The 17,537-nt window shown below is 44.2% G+C and overlaps 1 protein-coding gene across 5 annotated transcripts in view; it reads left to right on the top strand.

Annotated features, from left to right (window-relative positions):
* Positions 1–17,537, top strand: part of PHACTR1 (phosphatase and actin regulator 1) — a 500,199-nt gene that overhangs the window by 433,885 nt on the left and 48,777 nt on the right. For all 5 annotated transcript variants that reach the window (XM_036350306.1, XM_036350310.1, XM_036350308.1 and 2 more), the window contains one exon: positions 1,874–2,195. In XM_036350306.1, the coding sequence (XP_036206199.1) occupies positions 1,874–2,195 (322 nt within the window). The remainder of the gene's footprint in view (positions 1–1,873; positions 2,196–17,537) is intronic.

Here is a 17,537-nt window from a genome sequence, read left to right as displayed (position 1 = left end):
GGGTCCCGTGGGTGCAGGATGAAAGGAGTGATGTAACGATCACGGAAATTTTTCAGGAGAGGACATTTTTGAGCTGGATCTTGAAGGTAGAGTAGGAATTGACCAAGAAGACAGAAGAGAGAAAGTTCCAATTTGAAGGAAAGTGACAAAGGCCCAGGGGTATGGAAATGCCAGGTGATTTAGGGAGCTCAGAGGTTCAGGAGTGAGGGTGGTGCCTGTGGGTTCAGGAGTGAGGGTGGTGCCTGTGGGTTCAGGAGTGAGGGCGATGCCTGTGGGTTCAGGAGTGAGGGCGATGCCTGTGGGTTCAGGAGTGAGGGCGATGCCTGTGGGTTCAGGAGTGAGGGCAGTGCCTGCGGGAACAGGAGTGAGGGTGGTGCCTGTGGGTTCAGGAGTGAGGGTGATGCCTGTGGGTTCAGGGTAAGAACAAGGCCTGATCAAAGGGAAGAGGACCCATGGGGGCTCACCTTGGTTTCTCTGTGAAATAGAAGAGGTGGCCACTGAGCATGGGGAGCCAGGGAGGACAGCAACAGTCCTGTGAGAATGTGAGGGACAAAGGCCACCTGGTAGAAGTGAGCTGGGGATGGAGACTCAATTTGGGGGTGAAAAAATAAGTGAAATCCAGGGGAGAAAAGCAGTACATGTGGTAAGAAAGGCTGATCAGAAGTAAGATGGGAGAGGCTATTTCCAACTGGAGGAGCCGAGAAGACTTCAGGGAGGTGAAGCGTGAACATGAGGAGATGAACTGATCATCAAGGAGACCGTGGGAGCCTTGAATGCTCTGTCAAAGCTGAGCTTTAGTCCTAGGTCACTGGCAGGTTTTTAACTGAGGAGCGACACGGTCAGATTTGTGCTCTAGGAATGTCATTTTGGCAGGACTGTGGCGGTTATACTGCCACCCTCAAAGCACACAGATAGTTGGAGAAAACCTAGGGCCTCAAAGACCAAGAGTTGAGCCCGGCACTGCTCCCGGCATGAGCACCAGGTGTGAAGTGGACTGTACTTGCCCACCTCCTGGCCATGCAGCCTGCAACCAGAACTACTCAGCCATGCCTCCTCCCCTAAGCTCCTCCCCATGCTAGATTATGTCCAGGAATGTAGGGTACAGCAGAAGACTGCAAGGTCATCCTAGAGACGCTATGAGGGCTGGTCTAACCCTAAGTGTCCCCCGATTCAGAGCATCTCTGGGAAGTTTCAGTGCCACTGTCATGGAACCAGGGGGTTGGGTGGAGGCCAGTTCCATCGGGCCCCCGAGTGCCTGTTGGAGCCTCCCTACAGTTTGAACAGCCCGCCGTGGATGCCATGTGAGTGGGTGGGCCAGGCCAGGCCCCGTGCTCACAGCTCACCCCCATACGGGGCACCAGAGCTCTCTGTGACAGCAGATCCTGCCAGGTGTGGAGATCGTCCCCAGGTTACAGATGAGGGGATGGCGGGTGCATCGTTAAAGTCACCGGTGGAAGGCTATGCTCTTAGTGGACTTGAACCTAGGGCTGACTTCCAGTCTCTTGCCTGTTAGAAAGTACCAGCTGAAAGGATATGTTCACATCATGATGGCCAAGTTGTAGGCATCATGGGGCATTCTAGAGCAGGTCTCGAAGGTCCATGGGTTTCCCTGAGCAGCGGGTTCACAGCTGCTGTTGACCCTCAGCCTGACAGCTGTATGACAGGCACCACTAATGCCTGCGTCCCAAGGGCCCTTGCAGCCAGCACACGTTAAGCAGGAAAGGAGATGATGGGTGTTTGCTGAGAGCTCTCATCCTGCTGTGTCTTCAGTGGGAGCATTTTATCCCTGAAAGCCACAGCCCAAGGTCGGCATGTGCAATGTTCTGGGTTTCTTACCCCAAAACTCACACCTGTCTCTCACCTTCTGCCACAGATCCTGGAGCCCCTGTGAAATTGCCTTGTCTGCCAGTGAAACTATCACCTCCGCTACCTCCAAAGAAAGTCATGATATGTATGCCTGTAGGAGGGCCAGACCTCTCGCTGGCATCCTACGCAGCCCAGAAGAGTGGCCAGCAGGGTGGGGCCCAGCACCACCACACGGTCCTGCCGTCCCAGATCCAGCACCAGCTGCAGTATGGCAGCCTTGGCCAGCACCACCCCTCCGCCAGTGGCTCCCTCCCCATGCACCCCTCCAGCTGCAGGATGATAGATGAGCTGAACAAGACGCTGGCTATGACCATGCAGAGGCTGGAAAGGTAATGGGGGCTGGGGGGATGGAGGATGGAGGATGTACTTGGCTGGGGAAGAGGGAGAAGAAAGGCTGGGTATTTGATCATGATACAGGGTTGTGAAGGCTACTGGGGGAAAAGTTTGAAAGTAAAATCAGACCAAAATCTGAATGTCAAGGAAAGTATAAGGAAAAAAACACACAAAAGAATCATGTTGGCCAATTGCCAAACTATGTAACAATCACATTTATCAAAAAGAAAAAGTGACATATATGTTAGCACATATTATATTTCTACTAGACGCCCGATGCATGAAATTCGTGCAAGGGGTGTGGCCCTCACAGCCCAAGCTTCTTCCAGAAGGTCATCCAGAAGGACGTCCAGAAGGTCATTTGGCTGTTGGGTCTAATTAGCATATTATGCTTTTATTATAGATAGGCCTTAACATTTCTTGAACGTATACATGCATAGCCCAACCAGTGTGGCTCAGTGGTTGAGTGTTGACCTATGAGCCAGGAGGTCACAGTTCAATTCCTGGTCAGGGCACATGCCCAGAGTGTGGGCTCAATCCCCAGTAGAGGGCTTGCAGGAGGCAACCGATCAATGATTTTCTCTCATCATTGATGTTTCTGGCTCTCTCTCCCTCTCCCTTCCTCTCTGAAATCAATTTTTAAAAAAGTTTTTAAAGAAAGTATACACATATAATCATTAATAGTACTTACCCCTAGGTCAGGGAGTAGGGGAGAAAATTGTTTGTTTTCCTATTTCATATCTTCCTGTGTGCTTAATTTTTTATTTTATAGATATTACTTTTATGATATAAAAAAATGCCTATTTGCCCTAACTGGTTTGGCTCAGTGGATAGAGCATCATCCTGCAAACTGAAAGGTCCCAGGTTCGATTCCAGTCAAGGGCATGTACCTTGGTTGCAGGCACATTCCCAGTAGGAGGTGTGCAGGAGGCAGCTGATCGATGTTTCTCTCTCATCAATTCTAACTCTCTATCCCTCTCCCTTCCTCTCTGTAAAAAAATCAATAAAATATATTTTTTTAAAAATGCCTATTTGAACATAAAGTAAGAAAATAGGAGAGCTGGCAGAATGGCAGTGGGAAACCAGAGGGATGGGAAAGGTGGAGAGTGCCCTGTTCTTGCCAGTGGAGGAGGCGGAGCACAGCAGTCTGCTTAGATGTGTGTGAGCCTCTAATGTTCAGCAACTGGTGCGGCCCCTCTTTCACTAGAATCTGCTTCCAATGGCATTGCTGGGGGATCTGCCAAAAGAAACCCAAGGGCAGGCCTTCAGCAAAGACCCTGATCCCCACCACCTGGGGAGAGCTCTCATGCTGGTTCTGAATGGCTCTGATGTGCGTGTGCATGTGTATGCATGTGTATGTGTGCACGTGAGCATGAGAGGTACGTGAGTGTGTGTGTGTGTGTGTGTGTGTGTGTGTGTGTGTGTGTGTGTTTGTATGCAAACACCACCCTTCTTATGCCCAGAGGTGCCTAAAATTTCCCACTTTGATTCCAACGCATGTTGCTTGACCTAGTTCCCTGGCCTGACAAGAAGGAAGTGGCAATCTGGTGGGAAGGGTGTGTCTGAGCTGGGACCCTTAATGCCTGTCCTAAGTTAGTGGCCTCTGTTGACTGGGCCCTACGGGAGGAAGATGGCACTGTGAGGTTCCAGCTGATCACCAGGCAGAGAGCCAGGGACAAGGAGGACGCTTCAGGAGCTTTCTGGTGCAGTTTCCCAACTGCCTCTTGGCCAAGCATTCTGTATTTGGGAAATTGTTGGCTCAAGGGAAGTCACTGCCACTAGGTATGCTAACTTTATTGTGCCACATTAATAGCTACCTTCACAGAAGAACAAAAAAATGTATTTGGCCCCTTGTCATCATTGTCATTTACTGTTATGATAATGACAATGCAAATTTAACATGTGGATGACACTTTTTAGTTGATTACACACCTTTGTTATCATCTGAATGCTCACACTACCTTGCGAGACTAAGTGGAGAAACTAAGGAAGGCTGAGTTCCCCAAGGCCAGCTACTCAAAGAGTGATCCGCAAACTGCTTGTTGCCCATCTGCAGCCTTTACACATGTTTATGACCATTTGACAGGCTAATGTTATGTCTGTTGAATCTTATAATAAAAAAGAATTTAACTTTTTATATTTATTATATTTTACAAAAACATCCATTTGTGATGGATTGAAAATTAAAATATGTAAATAAGCTAACCAACCAACAAAAGTGGCCCTGCCCCATAGACATACTGGCAAGCACTGCCCTCAGTAGTCCTTCAAGCCACGCCTTCCAGCCCGGGTCTTCCTGCTACACATCCAGAACTCTTTCTACTCTAGTGCAACTGCTTTCCCAAAGGCAGCTCATGGTCAGCGTCATTTCCTGTCCCCATGTCTACTATACATCCAGTAAGTTTGTATATCTCTTGGGAACTTTAATCAACTGAAAAAGATACTCAGGACAGTATACTAGGAGGATATTGCTAAATACATTTCCACTTAAAGCATGACATTTTCAAAGGTTCTGTTGAAAGCACTGCCCAACAAGTTACACAGTGTTCCTTGGTTCAGTAATTTCTGTGTATTCATAGGATATTTCAATTCACTGTAGATCAATAGGTCGGTTTGTTGACCTAAACCGAGGCAGGTTCTTTATCAAAATGAATCCTTGAGAACAAATCGGGGTGGCCGGAGGGGAGGTGTTGTGATATTATGGGAGGTGGGGGTGGACAGGAAGACAGCATGACTTGGCAGCTGAGCCTAGGCAATCCCCAGGCTCTTCTTACCTCCTCTGTCTCCTCCCCCCTCAGCCGAGGTCAAGGCCTAGGGTTGTTCTGATAGACCAGCCGGACATAGGGCATGAATGCATATATCACTTTAGCAAGGTGGCCTTTCAGAAAAAAGAAGCCTTTATTCCCAAACAAATACAGATTGGGAGATTTTTCTGAGCATCCACATTGTCTTCCAGGAGTCCTGACAGGACCTGAGAGCAGAACAAGGTCACAGGCCACCTGTCAGTTAAGTGCAGGAACTGCCACTATCTCCAGTGATGTTGCCATTTTTTTATTTTCTAAGAATTCTCCCTGTCAACATGACTTCATTCTTGTTCTTACCAAGTTTAATACAGAAGGGAACAATTATTTTCTCTCTTCTCCTAGCAATTCCCACTAACCCCAAAAAATACCACGAGAAGAAGGTAACATTACCAATCACTTTGGCACTCTGCCTCCAAAGGCCCTGAGTCCCAGAATGTCACCTGTAGGGCGTTAGCCCAGACTTCCATTATGACTCTAATGAAACACTATAGTTAACAGGAAAATTTAATGAAGAATTAAACAGCTTTGATGTCTGACTTCAGAAACCATACATTTGAATCAATAGTCATATTTTAATTAAAATGGACCTTGAGGACCAGGCAAGCAGCCCACCATTGCAGTGTTCCTGATCATTTGTCTTCTCGTCTCTTAGAGAAAGGGAACCTCCTTAGGTCCCAAGATAACCCATTCCATTATCAACAAGGTCTGATTATTACACAGTTCTTTATTACATTCAGCTAAAAGTTTTACTTATTATAACCCCCAGTCTTATTTCTAATCTTCTTTAACTGTGAAAGTCTTTCAAATTCTTGAAGATAACCACCATTTACTTTATCTTACTTCCCTCCTGTATACTAATAATCCCAAGTTCATGTAATCATGTATTGAGATGGTTTCTAGACCCTTTACTATCTTATATTCTCCCAAGATTTTTAAAAATCTGTTCTAATTTGTATGAGGTTCTCAATCATTACCCTAATCTGAACCCTGCTTGATGACATGAAAAAATGACATGTTAGATAGGGACAACATTGACTCACCAGATTTGATGGGACAGTGCTGAAGGAGAGAACTAGAAAGTGGCTGAAGCAAAGTTAGAGAGTTCCATATTTATCCAATGTTACAGGGCTGCCCTAGGCAGTGTGGCCACGATGGAAACAGCCGCCCCCCCCTTCGCCCCCCCAACCATGGCTGAGTGCATGGGTTCCAGAATCTAACCGCCAGGGTTTCCGTCTCAGAGATGTCACTTCCTTTTGCCTTCGATTCCTCGTGTTTAAAACAGGAATATTAATAACAACCTCATTAGAGTTGTTTGTGAAGAACAAGTGACTTAATTCAAATCACTCATCTTATTGAGTAGCATAACAGTAAGTGTCCAAAAAATAGTGTCCTATAAAAATGTATACACATTTTAACAGCTGATAGCTTGATTTTGAAAATGAAATGTATTTAAATAAATATTGTCTTTATAGTTATTTGAAGTGTGTATACATTTTTTGGAGCACCCTATAATTTGGAGCAAAATTTTATAGCACACAAAAGTTGCCTGCAGCCCAGCCAGCATGGCTCAGTGGTTGAGCATTGACCTATAACCAGGAGGTAATGGTTCAATTTCAGTCAGGGCACATGCCCAGGTTGCAGGCTTGATTCCCAGTAGGGAGTGAGCCAGAGGCAGCCGACCAGTAATCCTCTCTCATCATTGATGTTTCTATTTCTCTCTCCCCCTCCCTTCCTCCCTGAAATCAATAAAAATATATTTTTTAAATTGCCTTTAAATTGCAAATCTATCTTATTGTAGATTTTGTTTGTATCAGTTTCCTCAAATTAGATTGTTTTCATTTGTTTTCTCTCCAGTGATAATTCATATCTTTTTTGAAGATGACATTTCATCATCTCAAATATTATGCAATATTTACTTTTAATATCTGTAGTAAGCTTTGTGATCTAGTTGGCATCAATCTAGGAATTCAGGCTTCAAATCCTAATCAGCCACTATTTTCATTCCCATCTTAATTCAGTTGATCAGTTCTACTAGCTGGGAATTAAATTACTACCTTCAAGAATATTGAGAATATAATAATTTCAAAATTGGACAGGAAAAATTAAAATCAGTAGTCCCCAATATTCCTTCAATCTCTACAATTCTCTTATTCCATAAATATTTTAGGCCTTTCAAAGAGTGCACATCATTCATTATCCTAGTATAAATACATTTCATGGTGACAATGTTTTTCTTCATGTGACCTCAAGGGTCACAAGAAATTCTACCGATGAATTCTTGGTCCTGAATTTGATGGGTTTCTTGTAGCCCTAACAGTCTGACATTTGCTGCATTGGCTTATGTTAATGATGTTTCCACCTGCAAATAAGAGTATCCCAGGATGATAAGCAGAGGTGCATTGGTGCCCTAGCAAGAACTAAACTCTGAAGGGCTGAGTGTTACTTGCTTGTGAAGCGGCATATTTGAAGAAGTTCAGCATTTTGTTTATCATCATGCAAATGGCATACATTTTTAAGTGAACTATGTTTTCAGGGAAAGATTCCTTTTTCTTATGTTGATGACCATCTCTTTAAAATCTGCAGTTCTGGTTAGACATTTGTCCCTAACCCTTTAAGGTCAGAGTTTCATCAGTCTCTTCCTTGAGGTCAATTCTTTGAGTTTAAAGCATATATTTATTATCTGTAAGTGGCTTCCTGTAGTTACTGTTTTACCGTTTAACTGCTATTCCAAGGGGCATGATGAGATTTCAGTACAAAGTTCTTTCACACTGAGCAAGAGAGATCGTCCCCTGCAAGGTTGGCAAGCAGACTGATTGGAGGAAGGTGACAATGAGACTATATAAACCATAAACATCCTTTGAAGAATTAAGAGGATTTCTAGTAAAAAGGAAGTGTATTTTCAAAAGAGAGAGAGAATCCACACCTGAATTCCTATGTGTACGTCAGTTGAAATCTGCCTTGCCCAATGAATAGTGATTCTTTGATCTTACAAACCATTGTCCAGAAAGATTTTACAGGCCAGAAATATAAAAGCAGTAAAGGAAGTGTTTTAATAAACTAACAAATAATATCCATAACTACTGGTTTATTGCCAGTGTTTAAGCCCATCCCTGCTAAAACAACAACTACCCGCATTGGTGTTATTTAAGCACAACAGCACCAGCATTATCCTCTGATCTCGCAGTGGCCTGTGAGGTGGGCAAATAGGTTTCTCCATTTCACTGATGAGGAACTGGAGACCCAGATGCACACTTAGTGAATGGCCCAGCTGGGACTCAAACATCAGCCTCCTCACTCCACGTCCTGCCCTCCTGGCACCACCATCCAACCAAGTGTGATCTAGGACGTTGGCTGATGTCTAGGAATAAAGTCTTGTGAAAGAGCCATCACTGTGTGGCTCCTACATCAGAGATGGGGAATGCAGGGAAGGGTGGGCTAGAGGGCAGGCTCTGCATGTCTTATTGTGTTATTCATCACATCCCAAGTCCAGGCCGTATTTCAGAAATGTGGGTCATTCCTCCCTGCAAGGACAGAGTAAGGGTGTGAATGAATTAATTTGAATTCATTACCACTGCTAGAAAAAGAAGAAGCTCAAAACACAGCCTCTACTCCAGGACGCTCAGGACCCCAGTCTTTATATAGAAGGGCATAGTTTCTTGCTGACAGAAATCCAACAAAACACAAAGGCTCTAATATTGAGTTTTAATCTCAGAAGGCTAATCCTAGGCCGTGATGAAACACAGTGTGTGCCTGCTGTCCTAAAATAAAGCTGATTAACTCTGTTCTCGGGTTGCAGTGTTATTTCTGTCATTTTTCAGCCTCAGCCTCGGGCACTGCAATTTGTAGCACAGTTTCTCACACATTTTTGGTCTCTCAGAAGAAAACGGCTGATTGTTCTCTCTCCCCTCTGAAAACTCCCTTCATAGCTCGTGCAGACTAAATTATAAAAACGGGTCCTCTTGAACTTTAATTTCATTTTCCTTGTCATATTTGTATATAATACATTTTCTCAGTCCTTTGAAGAGATTAATGTCTTTTTTTTCATTTTCACAATGTTGCATTTGAAATTAGACACCTGAAAGCAACGTTCCTTTATTACACGATTTTCTTTAGAAGTGATGGCGAAATGGTTTCCAGGTATTTTCAGTGAAGATTAAGGATTTAAAATGCACAGTGATTTTTAATTTCAAAACCTGCCCCTGATTTTCTACAAAAGTATCAAAGGTGTTTGATCAGCTGTAATCCCACCCACTTTGAGTCACCTGCTCTATTCTGCACCTGCCTGTTGCCACGTGATGGAGATAAAGCCAGGGTTATAAAGCTCCCTGAAAAGGGGCTGAGTGTTGTCATGACCTTAAAATGTTGTAGATGTCTTGGCCTTCATTTCTTTATGAATTATTAAAAATAAGCTGCCTGTCCCTCACTCATAATAAAAAGGAAAGGTAGAGATGCTTAGCAGTGTGACTATATAAATGTAGGGAACTGGGGGGAGGTGAAGGGGATCTGAGAGGGGCCCTTGTTTTTTCCATCTATGTGTCTCCTACTCAGTTCAGAAGAGTTGAAGAAGAGAGTTGAATTTTCCAAACAGAGGACTCATTACATGTTCTTCATGATGCAGCAGTACAGAGGGAGGGAAGAAAGCGTCTCACTTCCCTGGCATGTCATGGGACATAATGAAGACAGTGTGAAATGCATGCTTTTGACCAATTGAAGACAGCCATTTACTCTCCAGCTGTCTGAAGTCTTCTATTTGTAGCATATCTCCTGTAAGTAGCAGCCCTCCTGTTTTAGGTAAACAACTGTTTATCCTTTGCTGTTCTTCCATCATTTTCATGAAGGAAGATATTCAGGCTGTGGCATCCTCTAGGGAGACAGGGAGGGCAAAACAAAGTCCACCTCCTTGAGAGGTTACCTTTCAGTGGAAGAAATAGATGATAAGCCAGTGATTGATACATTTTGTACAGTGGGGACAGGGAACTGAAGAGAGAGAGAGAGAGAGCGGGGGGCTAGGGAGCGTAAATGGTGATGTCTTTCTATCCTAAAGAAACACATCATTAATGCGGCCACAATAAACCCAATGCACTCCTCCTCACTGACAACACTCCATTATCCAGGGCTGGGCTAGCCAGCTCTGTAATTATTCTCTCCTGTCTCGCATCCTAGTCTCTCTGCACCCCTACTTGCCCCCAGCCACATGCTGCTCACACTAAACCTGTTGTATGGCTCCAGCCCAGAATTCAGACCCACCTCTGCTCCACAGTAGCCTTAACCCGGGTCTCCTCACAGCAGAATTCATAGTGAAAGAGTAGTCGAGTTCTGTGAGCATCTGTGCTTTCCCTTATACAGATGATTATTATATTTCATGTTGTTTTGAATTTGTGGTGCATAAAATCAAGATAATAACAATACTGTTCCTACCTGCATGTTTTTGTGAAGAGTGAGATAATGAACATGTACAAAGCACTCTGACAGGCCCCGTGGGGAACAGCGTGTTAGCTACTGCGGTGGTTTGCAGGGTGCCCTGCTCCTTCCTCCTGAGCTGTGCAGCCCACTATGTGGAGTAGAACGGAAATATCCCACAGCGGTGCAGCTGTCCAGCATCTTGTGAGTGTCATGAATGCCCTCAGGTTTTTGCATGCTCATTCCTGTTACATTTGTCAGGAAAATTATATCATTTGGAGCTACCAAAAGGGGAACAGAAGCTCATTTTTCTCCCTCTGGAACAATTTGGGGGTCTTTAATGTTTATTTAAATTCATTATAGAATGTCACATAAGAAGAAGCCTTATGGTTCTCTTTTACCTTACAAAGCAGCCTTACTCTGGACAGTGGGCTGAAGGGGCCCGACAGCCTGTGAGTGTAGAACTGGAAAATGGAATAACCTTAGGCTCCCTCTGTTACATCTGTGCTCACACAGCTGGTCCTGGGACCGACGACGTTCTTCCTTACATAGACCTCTTTGGATTATCTTCTTAGGAAAAAACTCTAGATCACTATTTCCAAAACCTTAATTCTTCTTTCACAAGGAAACTTTCCCTGCAACAGCAAGACCCTCAGGAACAGGGATGATTATTTTAGTGAATTAAATGATGAGAAATGCAATATGACATCTTCTGATTCCAAAAGACTTTAGCCCAAATACTGAGCTGACTTTTCCATCAGTTCCAAAAACATGCACAAAATGGGACTGGGATATGAAGGTAATTAATAACCTGCTCTGCCTTCAAAGTCACTAGGGGCAGGGAGCAAATGCGTAGACACATAATTATAACACAATGTGACAGGTGCTGTAATGGAGGTGAGAATGGAGATGTGGAAGCACAGAGAGGGGCTGGTTTTTGTTGGGAAAGTTAGGAAAGACTGTTCATAAGAAATGGCATGTGAGCTGTCCCTGAAGTGCGGTAGGATGCTTCCAGCCAAACTCAGAGGCTAGGCTAAGGCAGAGCGATGACAGGAGCAGAGAGAGGAGACAGGGCACTCACCGTGTGCTTGGGAAGTGGCAAGTGGCCCTCTGTGGCTGACACACTGGGCAATCAGTAAAGAGCCATAACAAAGGAGACTGAAAGGAATTGTGGGGTCAGGTGATGAGGCCCCCAACTCCATGCCAAAGAGGATAGAATTTATATTTACAGTGAGACCCTTCAAAGATCTCCATTGGGAAAATGGAATGATCAGCCCTGTTTGACAACAGTTGAGAGTGGGCTGGGTGCTGAAGGCGGGGGGGGGGGGGGGGCGGGGAGAAGGAAGGTTCTGGAAGAAGAGCAAGGTCTGAGCCACTGAAGCTGCTTCCGCATGGGTGGTGTGGCGACATCAGTGGGAGGCCAGGTGCTGTAGTCCTGCTGCCCCTGTTCAGTAAGGCCTGCATCCCTCCAGCTGCGACCGTGGTCGTGGGCCTCGTTTTTCCTCTCTGAGATGGGGGGAATCCAGCACCCCATTTCCTAGAGTTGCTGTGAGACCTAAATGGATCAATACAGGGTGTAGTGTCAGCACTTAAAAACATTAACTTTTTCATCACTGGGTACAGCAATCCAGTACACATTAAGGAAGGCTCCACATAGGTCAGGATGAGGGGCGTTACATCTACCTCTGGTTTTAGTACCTGGTCAGCCACCAGGAAGAGGAACAGAACACAACCCGTGTGCTATGAGAGCCACTTGAATCCCAGGTAAAGTGAAAGTTGATGTGAAGGGTCTCCTGATTACATGAATCAGCTTTTCCTCGGGGCTTGGCAGGTGCTCTGGAAGATGCGGTGACTGAAGCCACCAGAGCATTATTCTGTAAATCACCATTCGGGGCAACGTGCTGAGGAAAGCTGTTGCGCTCAGGAGTCAGGCTGGTGATCTTACGTTCGGGGACTAGACCAGGACTGCAAGTAACTGACTCAGTGGGATGCTCATAGCATCAAATTGTTGGTACAGCCCCAGTGACAGTCTGAGACACAGCAAGTCCGGAACTTAGGAGACAGGATCTGGACACGTGTCATCATCCTGCTAATCCTGTGACTTCCTCACAATCAGCACAAAAGCTGCTTTAGAAGTGGCCCTTGTGCTACTCTGAGAACACAGTGCATGGCACAGCCATTGTGGACACTCTAGGCCAGTGATGGCTAACCTATGACACGCGTGTCAGAGGTGACACGCGAACTCATTTTTTTGGTTGATTTTTCTTTGTTAAATGGCATTTAAATATATAAAATAAATATCAAAAATATACATCTTTGTTTTACTATGGTTGAAAATATCAAAAAATTTCTATATGTGACACGGCACCAGAGTTAAGTTAGGGTTTTTCAAAATGCTGACACGCCGAGCTCAAAAGGTTCGCCATCACTGGTCTAGGCCAGGGGTGGGCAAACTTTTTGACTCGAGGGCCACAATGGGTTCTTAAACTGGACCGGAGGGCCGGAACAAAAGCATGGATGGAGCGTTTGTGTGAACTAATATAAATTCAAAGTAAACATCATTACATAAAAGGGTACGGTCTTTTTTTTTTTTTAGTTTTATTCATTTCAAACTGGCCGGATCCGGCCCGCGGGACGTAGTTTGCCCACGGCTGGTCTAGGCTGTAGTTCCCCTCCCCCAAAAGACTTTGGCCGTGTCTGGTGATATTTTTGGTTGTCACATTAGAGGAGAGGCCACTATCATCCAGTGGGTAGAGACCAGCGGTGCTGGAAACATGCTACTATGTACAGGACAGCCCCACCACAAAGAATTGTCTGACCCGAAATGTCAGTCATGCTGCAGGTGGGAGGGTCTCCAGGCCATCACTTCACCCAAGTGTGATGTATGCATCAATGGTGGTACACAAAGCAAGCTTAGCACAGCCTTTTATAAAGTTTTAATAGTCATTTAATTTAACCGTAAGTTATAAACACATAATTAGCATATGAAGCCTATGATTACAAAGATATTATTGCTTAAGATGAGGCTAAATTAGTATTTAAGTTTTTTTAAGTGTTGATTTAAAAATACAACATAATAGTGTAAATGAGCTTCAGACATGGCACAGACCAAAAACACACTAAGGAGTGTGGCTATGATCAAGGGTTAGGAATCCTGGTTTAGACCAGGAGTCAGAGAACTTTTTCCGTAAGAACCAGATAGTAAATATTTGACGATCTGTGACATGTATTCAACTCTGCCATGACAATGGGTCAGCAAGTGACTCCTCTCACCATCCTGACCGTTATAATCCAGTGTCTAAGATGAATCCTTTAAACTCTGTGCCCCAGGTATGGCCTGACTATGGTGGGGTAGAACACTATTACTTACCCTGGCTAGCAAGATTTAAAATATTTCAAAAGTAATGATGCCCATTATTACATGTGTTGTTCATTCTCTTCACCTTACATTTAGTGTACAATTAGTGGGGTTTGTGTTGAATCAAAGTACACAATCTTACAAGTAGCGTAATTCAGTTTTTGGAGGTAATGCATTGAAGCAGAGTGGGTTCAGATTCTCTTCTTTCTTTATTCCAGTGTCCTCATGCACCTATTTGTTACCCCTCGGAGCCTCTATTTCCTGCTTAATAAAATAAGATAATGACACCTCTCCTGCAGAGTTATTAGAAAGATGAAATGAGATGCTGGATGTGAACTCTTCTAGAACAGTAGACAACACATTCAATAAATGTTCACTCTGTTCACCCCCTCCTTTCCTTCTCTACCTCAGTTCTCCCACCTATTGGATCAGGATGCCCTTTCCATCATTAAAGCGATTGATTAAAGTGGCAACCAAGTCAGGGACACCCGCAGCCCAGCAATACACCATCAGACGCCCCCCTGAAAATTAAAAACAGATCTCTTAATACCCTGTAAAAATGATTTGTCAACCACTTACAACTGCACCTGAGTATCCATGATCACAGCCCATATTTCCTCCATTCAGCAAAAACAGTGAGCAATTACTGAGTGTCCAGTTTGTGTCAGGCATGGTGCTAGGCATCTGCTACAAACATGAATTAGACATGGTCCCGGCCCCTCAAGCAGCCTGCAGCGTGGTTGGGGAAGGAAAGACAGCAAGCAAACAGATGTTCCCAATTTTCACTATTGCAGAATCTCCCAGGAACATAGGCAAAAGGTTGCCTGAGCCAGTTATTAAAAGGTAAATAGAAATTAGGGTGAAGGCGGAATGGGAGCACACTCCAGGCCAAGAGTGTGCAATGCATTTTTGTGCGTGACCAAGGAGTAAATTGTATGGGGACAGAGGCTGGGTTCATAATATGGGTCAAATTTTGTGAGGCATTGCATGACTGCTTCTGGGTTTTTACTTTTCTTCAGCAGTGAGACCTTTCACGTAGAAAGAACACAACACCTTCTAAGTGACAACTCCAGTGTATAAAACCGGCATTGCTAAGACTAAGGTTCAGCTGTGTGTTCTTCTTCCTGCCCACAACCAAGTTGGAGGCCAAGTGTATTAAGGGGCTACATTGAGTTCCTTGCCTTGAATAGTATAGCTCATGACGTGTTCACTGGATTTTCTGTTTGTCGCCCTTGAAGCAGTGGTTGGAGATAGGGCAGGCAGAGTTATAACTGTGAGACCAGATCTGAGTTTTAGAAAGTTGCTCTGACAGAGGTGTGGAAACTAGACTGAAACTGGGAGTGTTTTGGAACCACTTGGAAAGCCATTTATATAAATAACAAGTGAGGGTCTCCATAAGGGCATGGCCAGTGGATAATTTAACCAATAGTAAGTGGCAAAATTTGGAGTCAGATTTGTATCCTAACTCCTGAATCTGAGGTCGCTTAATCACCTCCCAACCTCCTCCTCAGCCAACCCATCGCTCACATCTGTCTTTTCATGCTTTCCTGTGTTTCTCCAGAGTTACCAGCTAGACGAGCTCATCTGGGTGTTTGTCCTCCTTCCCCTCAGAGTTGGCAGTCAATGGGTATTTATGAATAGAATATTTAAAAACCCTTTTGGTGGATTCACCTAGCTTCCTAGAAAACACCTTTTCACCCTTATGGGAAAGTAGACATTCTTTTTTCTTTATTCCTTTTTTTTTCCTAGAGATGAAGGGAGAGGGAGAGAGAAATAAAAAACATCAAAGATGAGAGAGGATCATTGATCGGCTGCCTCTGCATACCCCTCACTGGGGATCAGCCTGCAACCTGGGCACGTGCCCTCACAAGGAATCAAACCTTGACCTCCTGGTTCATAAGTCAACACTCAGCCACTGAGCCATGCTGGCCAGAAAGTAGACATTCTATCATGTGCTAGAGTCACACCTCAGAAAGATGACCTTATTGGCCACGTGAGGTCCCAGCTGGGTCTATAGCACCCCCACAGGCAGTCGCTGATCGCCATGGCTGGTCCCCATTTCACAAAGCTAGTAGGTCACATGATACCTAGTACCTGCCTAAGCACCTGGGGGATCAGCCTTCCAATCCCATTCTACTCAGACTCACACTCCCTCGTGTCTTTGAGGGAAGAAAACCATAGTGCCCTATTGATCACAGCTTTGTTTTTTGGACTTCCTTTGCATAATATTTCTCCTTTCTTGGTCCTCTTGAGGGACTTTGGAACCCTTTGCCTTAAGGAATTTATACATTCTGGTTTCCAACTCTTTTTCCCACCAAACATAAATATCTATGGGCTGCTTTTTATCCCTCAGATCTAATATTCTCAGCTCTGTACCTTTGTTGGAGCCATTGTTAATTAATTTATAGCTTAGGGAGAGGAGAAGACAGGTGGGGCAAAGCATGAGCCATGGAATTACATTTCTGCCTCCTCTGTCCCTGCTTCCTCTAATACCCAATGTAGAATCCCAAGCAGAATTGAGATGCAGTGCGTGTGGTTGCCTGAACGAGGGGCGCCTTGTGAGGTGGGGCACTAGTGCTGCCAGTCAGTCACCTTTCAGTCAACTGTTATATTTGTCACCCAGAGACCATCTACCATGTTCTCCACCTTCCTGTGCTCATGACCGTTTGTATTGAACTAAATGGAAAATGAATCCCTTTAGCTGCTCATCCTATATAATAAAGGGTTAATATGCAAATCGACCGAACGGCAGAACAATCAGTCCCTATAACGTGCACTGACCACCAGGAAGCAGGTGCTCAATGTGGAATATGCCCCCTGGTGGTCAGTGCACTCCCACAGGGAGAGTGAAGCTCAGCCAGAAGCCAGGCTCACGGCTGGCAAGTGCAGCAACCGTGGCAGGAGCCTCTCCCACCTTCACAGGAGCAATAAGGATGCCTGACTGCTGGCTTAGGCTGTCTCAGAGGGCGCAGGCTGGGCTGAGGGACCTTCTCCCCCCGCACCCCTCACCGACCCAGTGCACAAACTTCGTGCACCGTGACTCTAGGGTCTAATAAGATGCTGCATTTTTGTAAATATTTGATTTAATCTTAGTAGTTGAAGGGCTTTTTTTTAGTTGATTGAATTCATTGCCTTGAATGTCATAGCTCATAATGTGTTAACTAGATTTTCCATTTGTGTCACTGAAGAGTTATATGAAAAATATAAAGAGCAAAACAGCGCTTTGGAAACAATGGAAGGAAGAAAGTTAATTGAATTTAAATTAGACATAGCAATAATTTAAAGCATAATTGAAAGTTTCAAAGGAGACTATCATGCATTCATATGTCATGAGTAAGATTTTTCTTTTGTATAAAAATATTTTAATGTGAATTCATTGATATATAGTATAACCTCCACTCCATTATTTTTATGAATATCAAACACTTTTGGATGGTAAATGTGTTGAATTTTCTACGTTTTAAAAATTCCTTAAATAAAAGATATAAATCCCACTTCCAATTAATCTGAAGAAGAATTATAAAATTCAGCTGTGTGTTTCTGGTCCATTATTCTTGCTGGGCTTCATTCAGAGTCTGTCATGAAAAGGATTCTAAATTGCTTTAGGAGCCTAAGATAGAGTTTATTTAAAAAAAATAACTACTTTTTTTATGTTATGCATTTCCTAATTTTCCTACAATGGACTTATATGGGTTCTATTTATGAAGCAAATAATTTTTCATTAAAAATACATTTTATTTGAGTTGGCTCAATTTAAGAGGGAAAATCAAGAATGT

Source organism: Myotis myotis, unplaced genomic scaffold (assembly GCF_014108235.1).
Source record: "Myotis myotis isolate mMyoMyo1 unplaced genomic scaffold, mMyoMyo1.p scaffold_m19_p_2, whole genome shotgun sequence".
NCBI classification, from domain to species: Eukaryota; Metazoa; Chordata; class Mammalia; order Chiroptera; family Vespertilionidae; genus Myotis; species Myotis myotis.
This window is presented reverse-complemented; position numbering and strand designations above follow the sequence as displayed.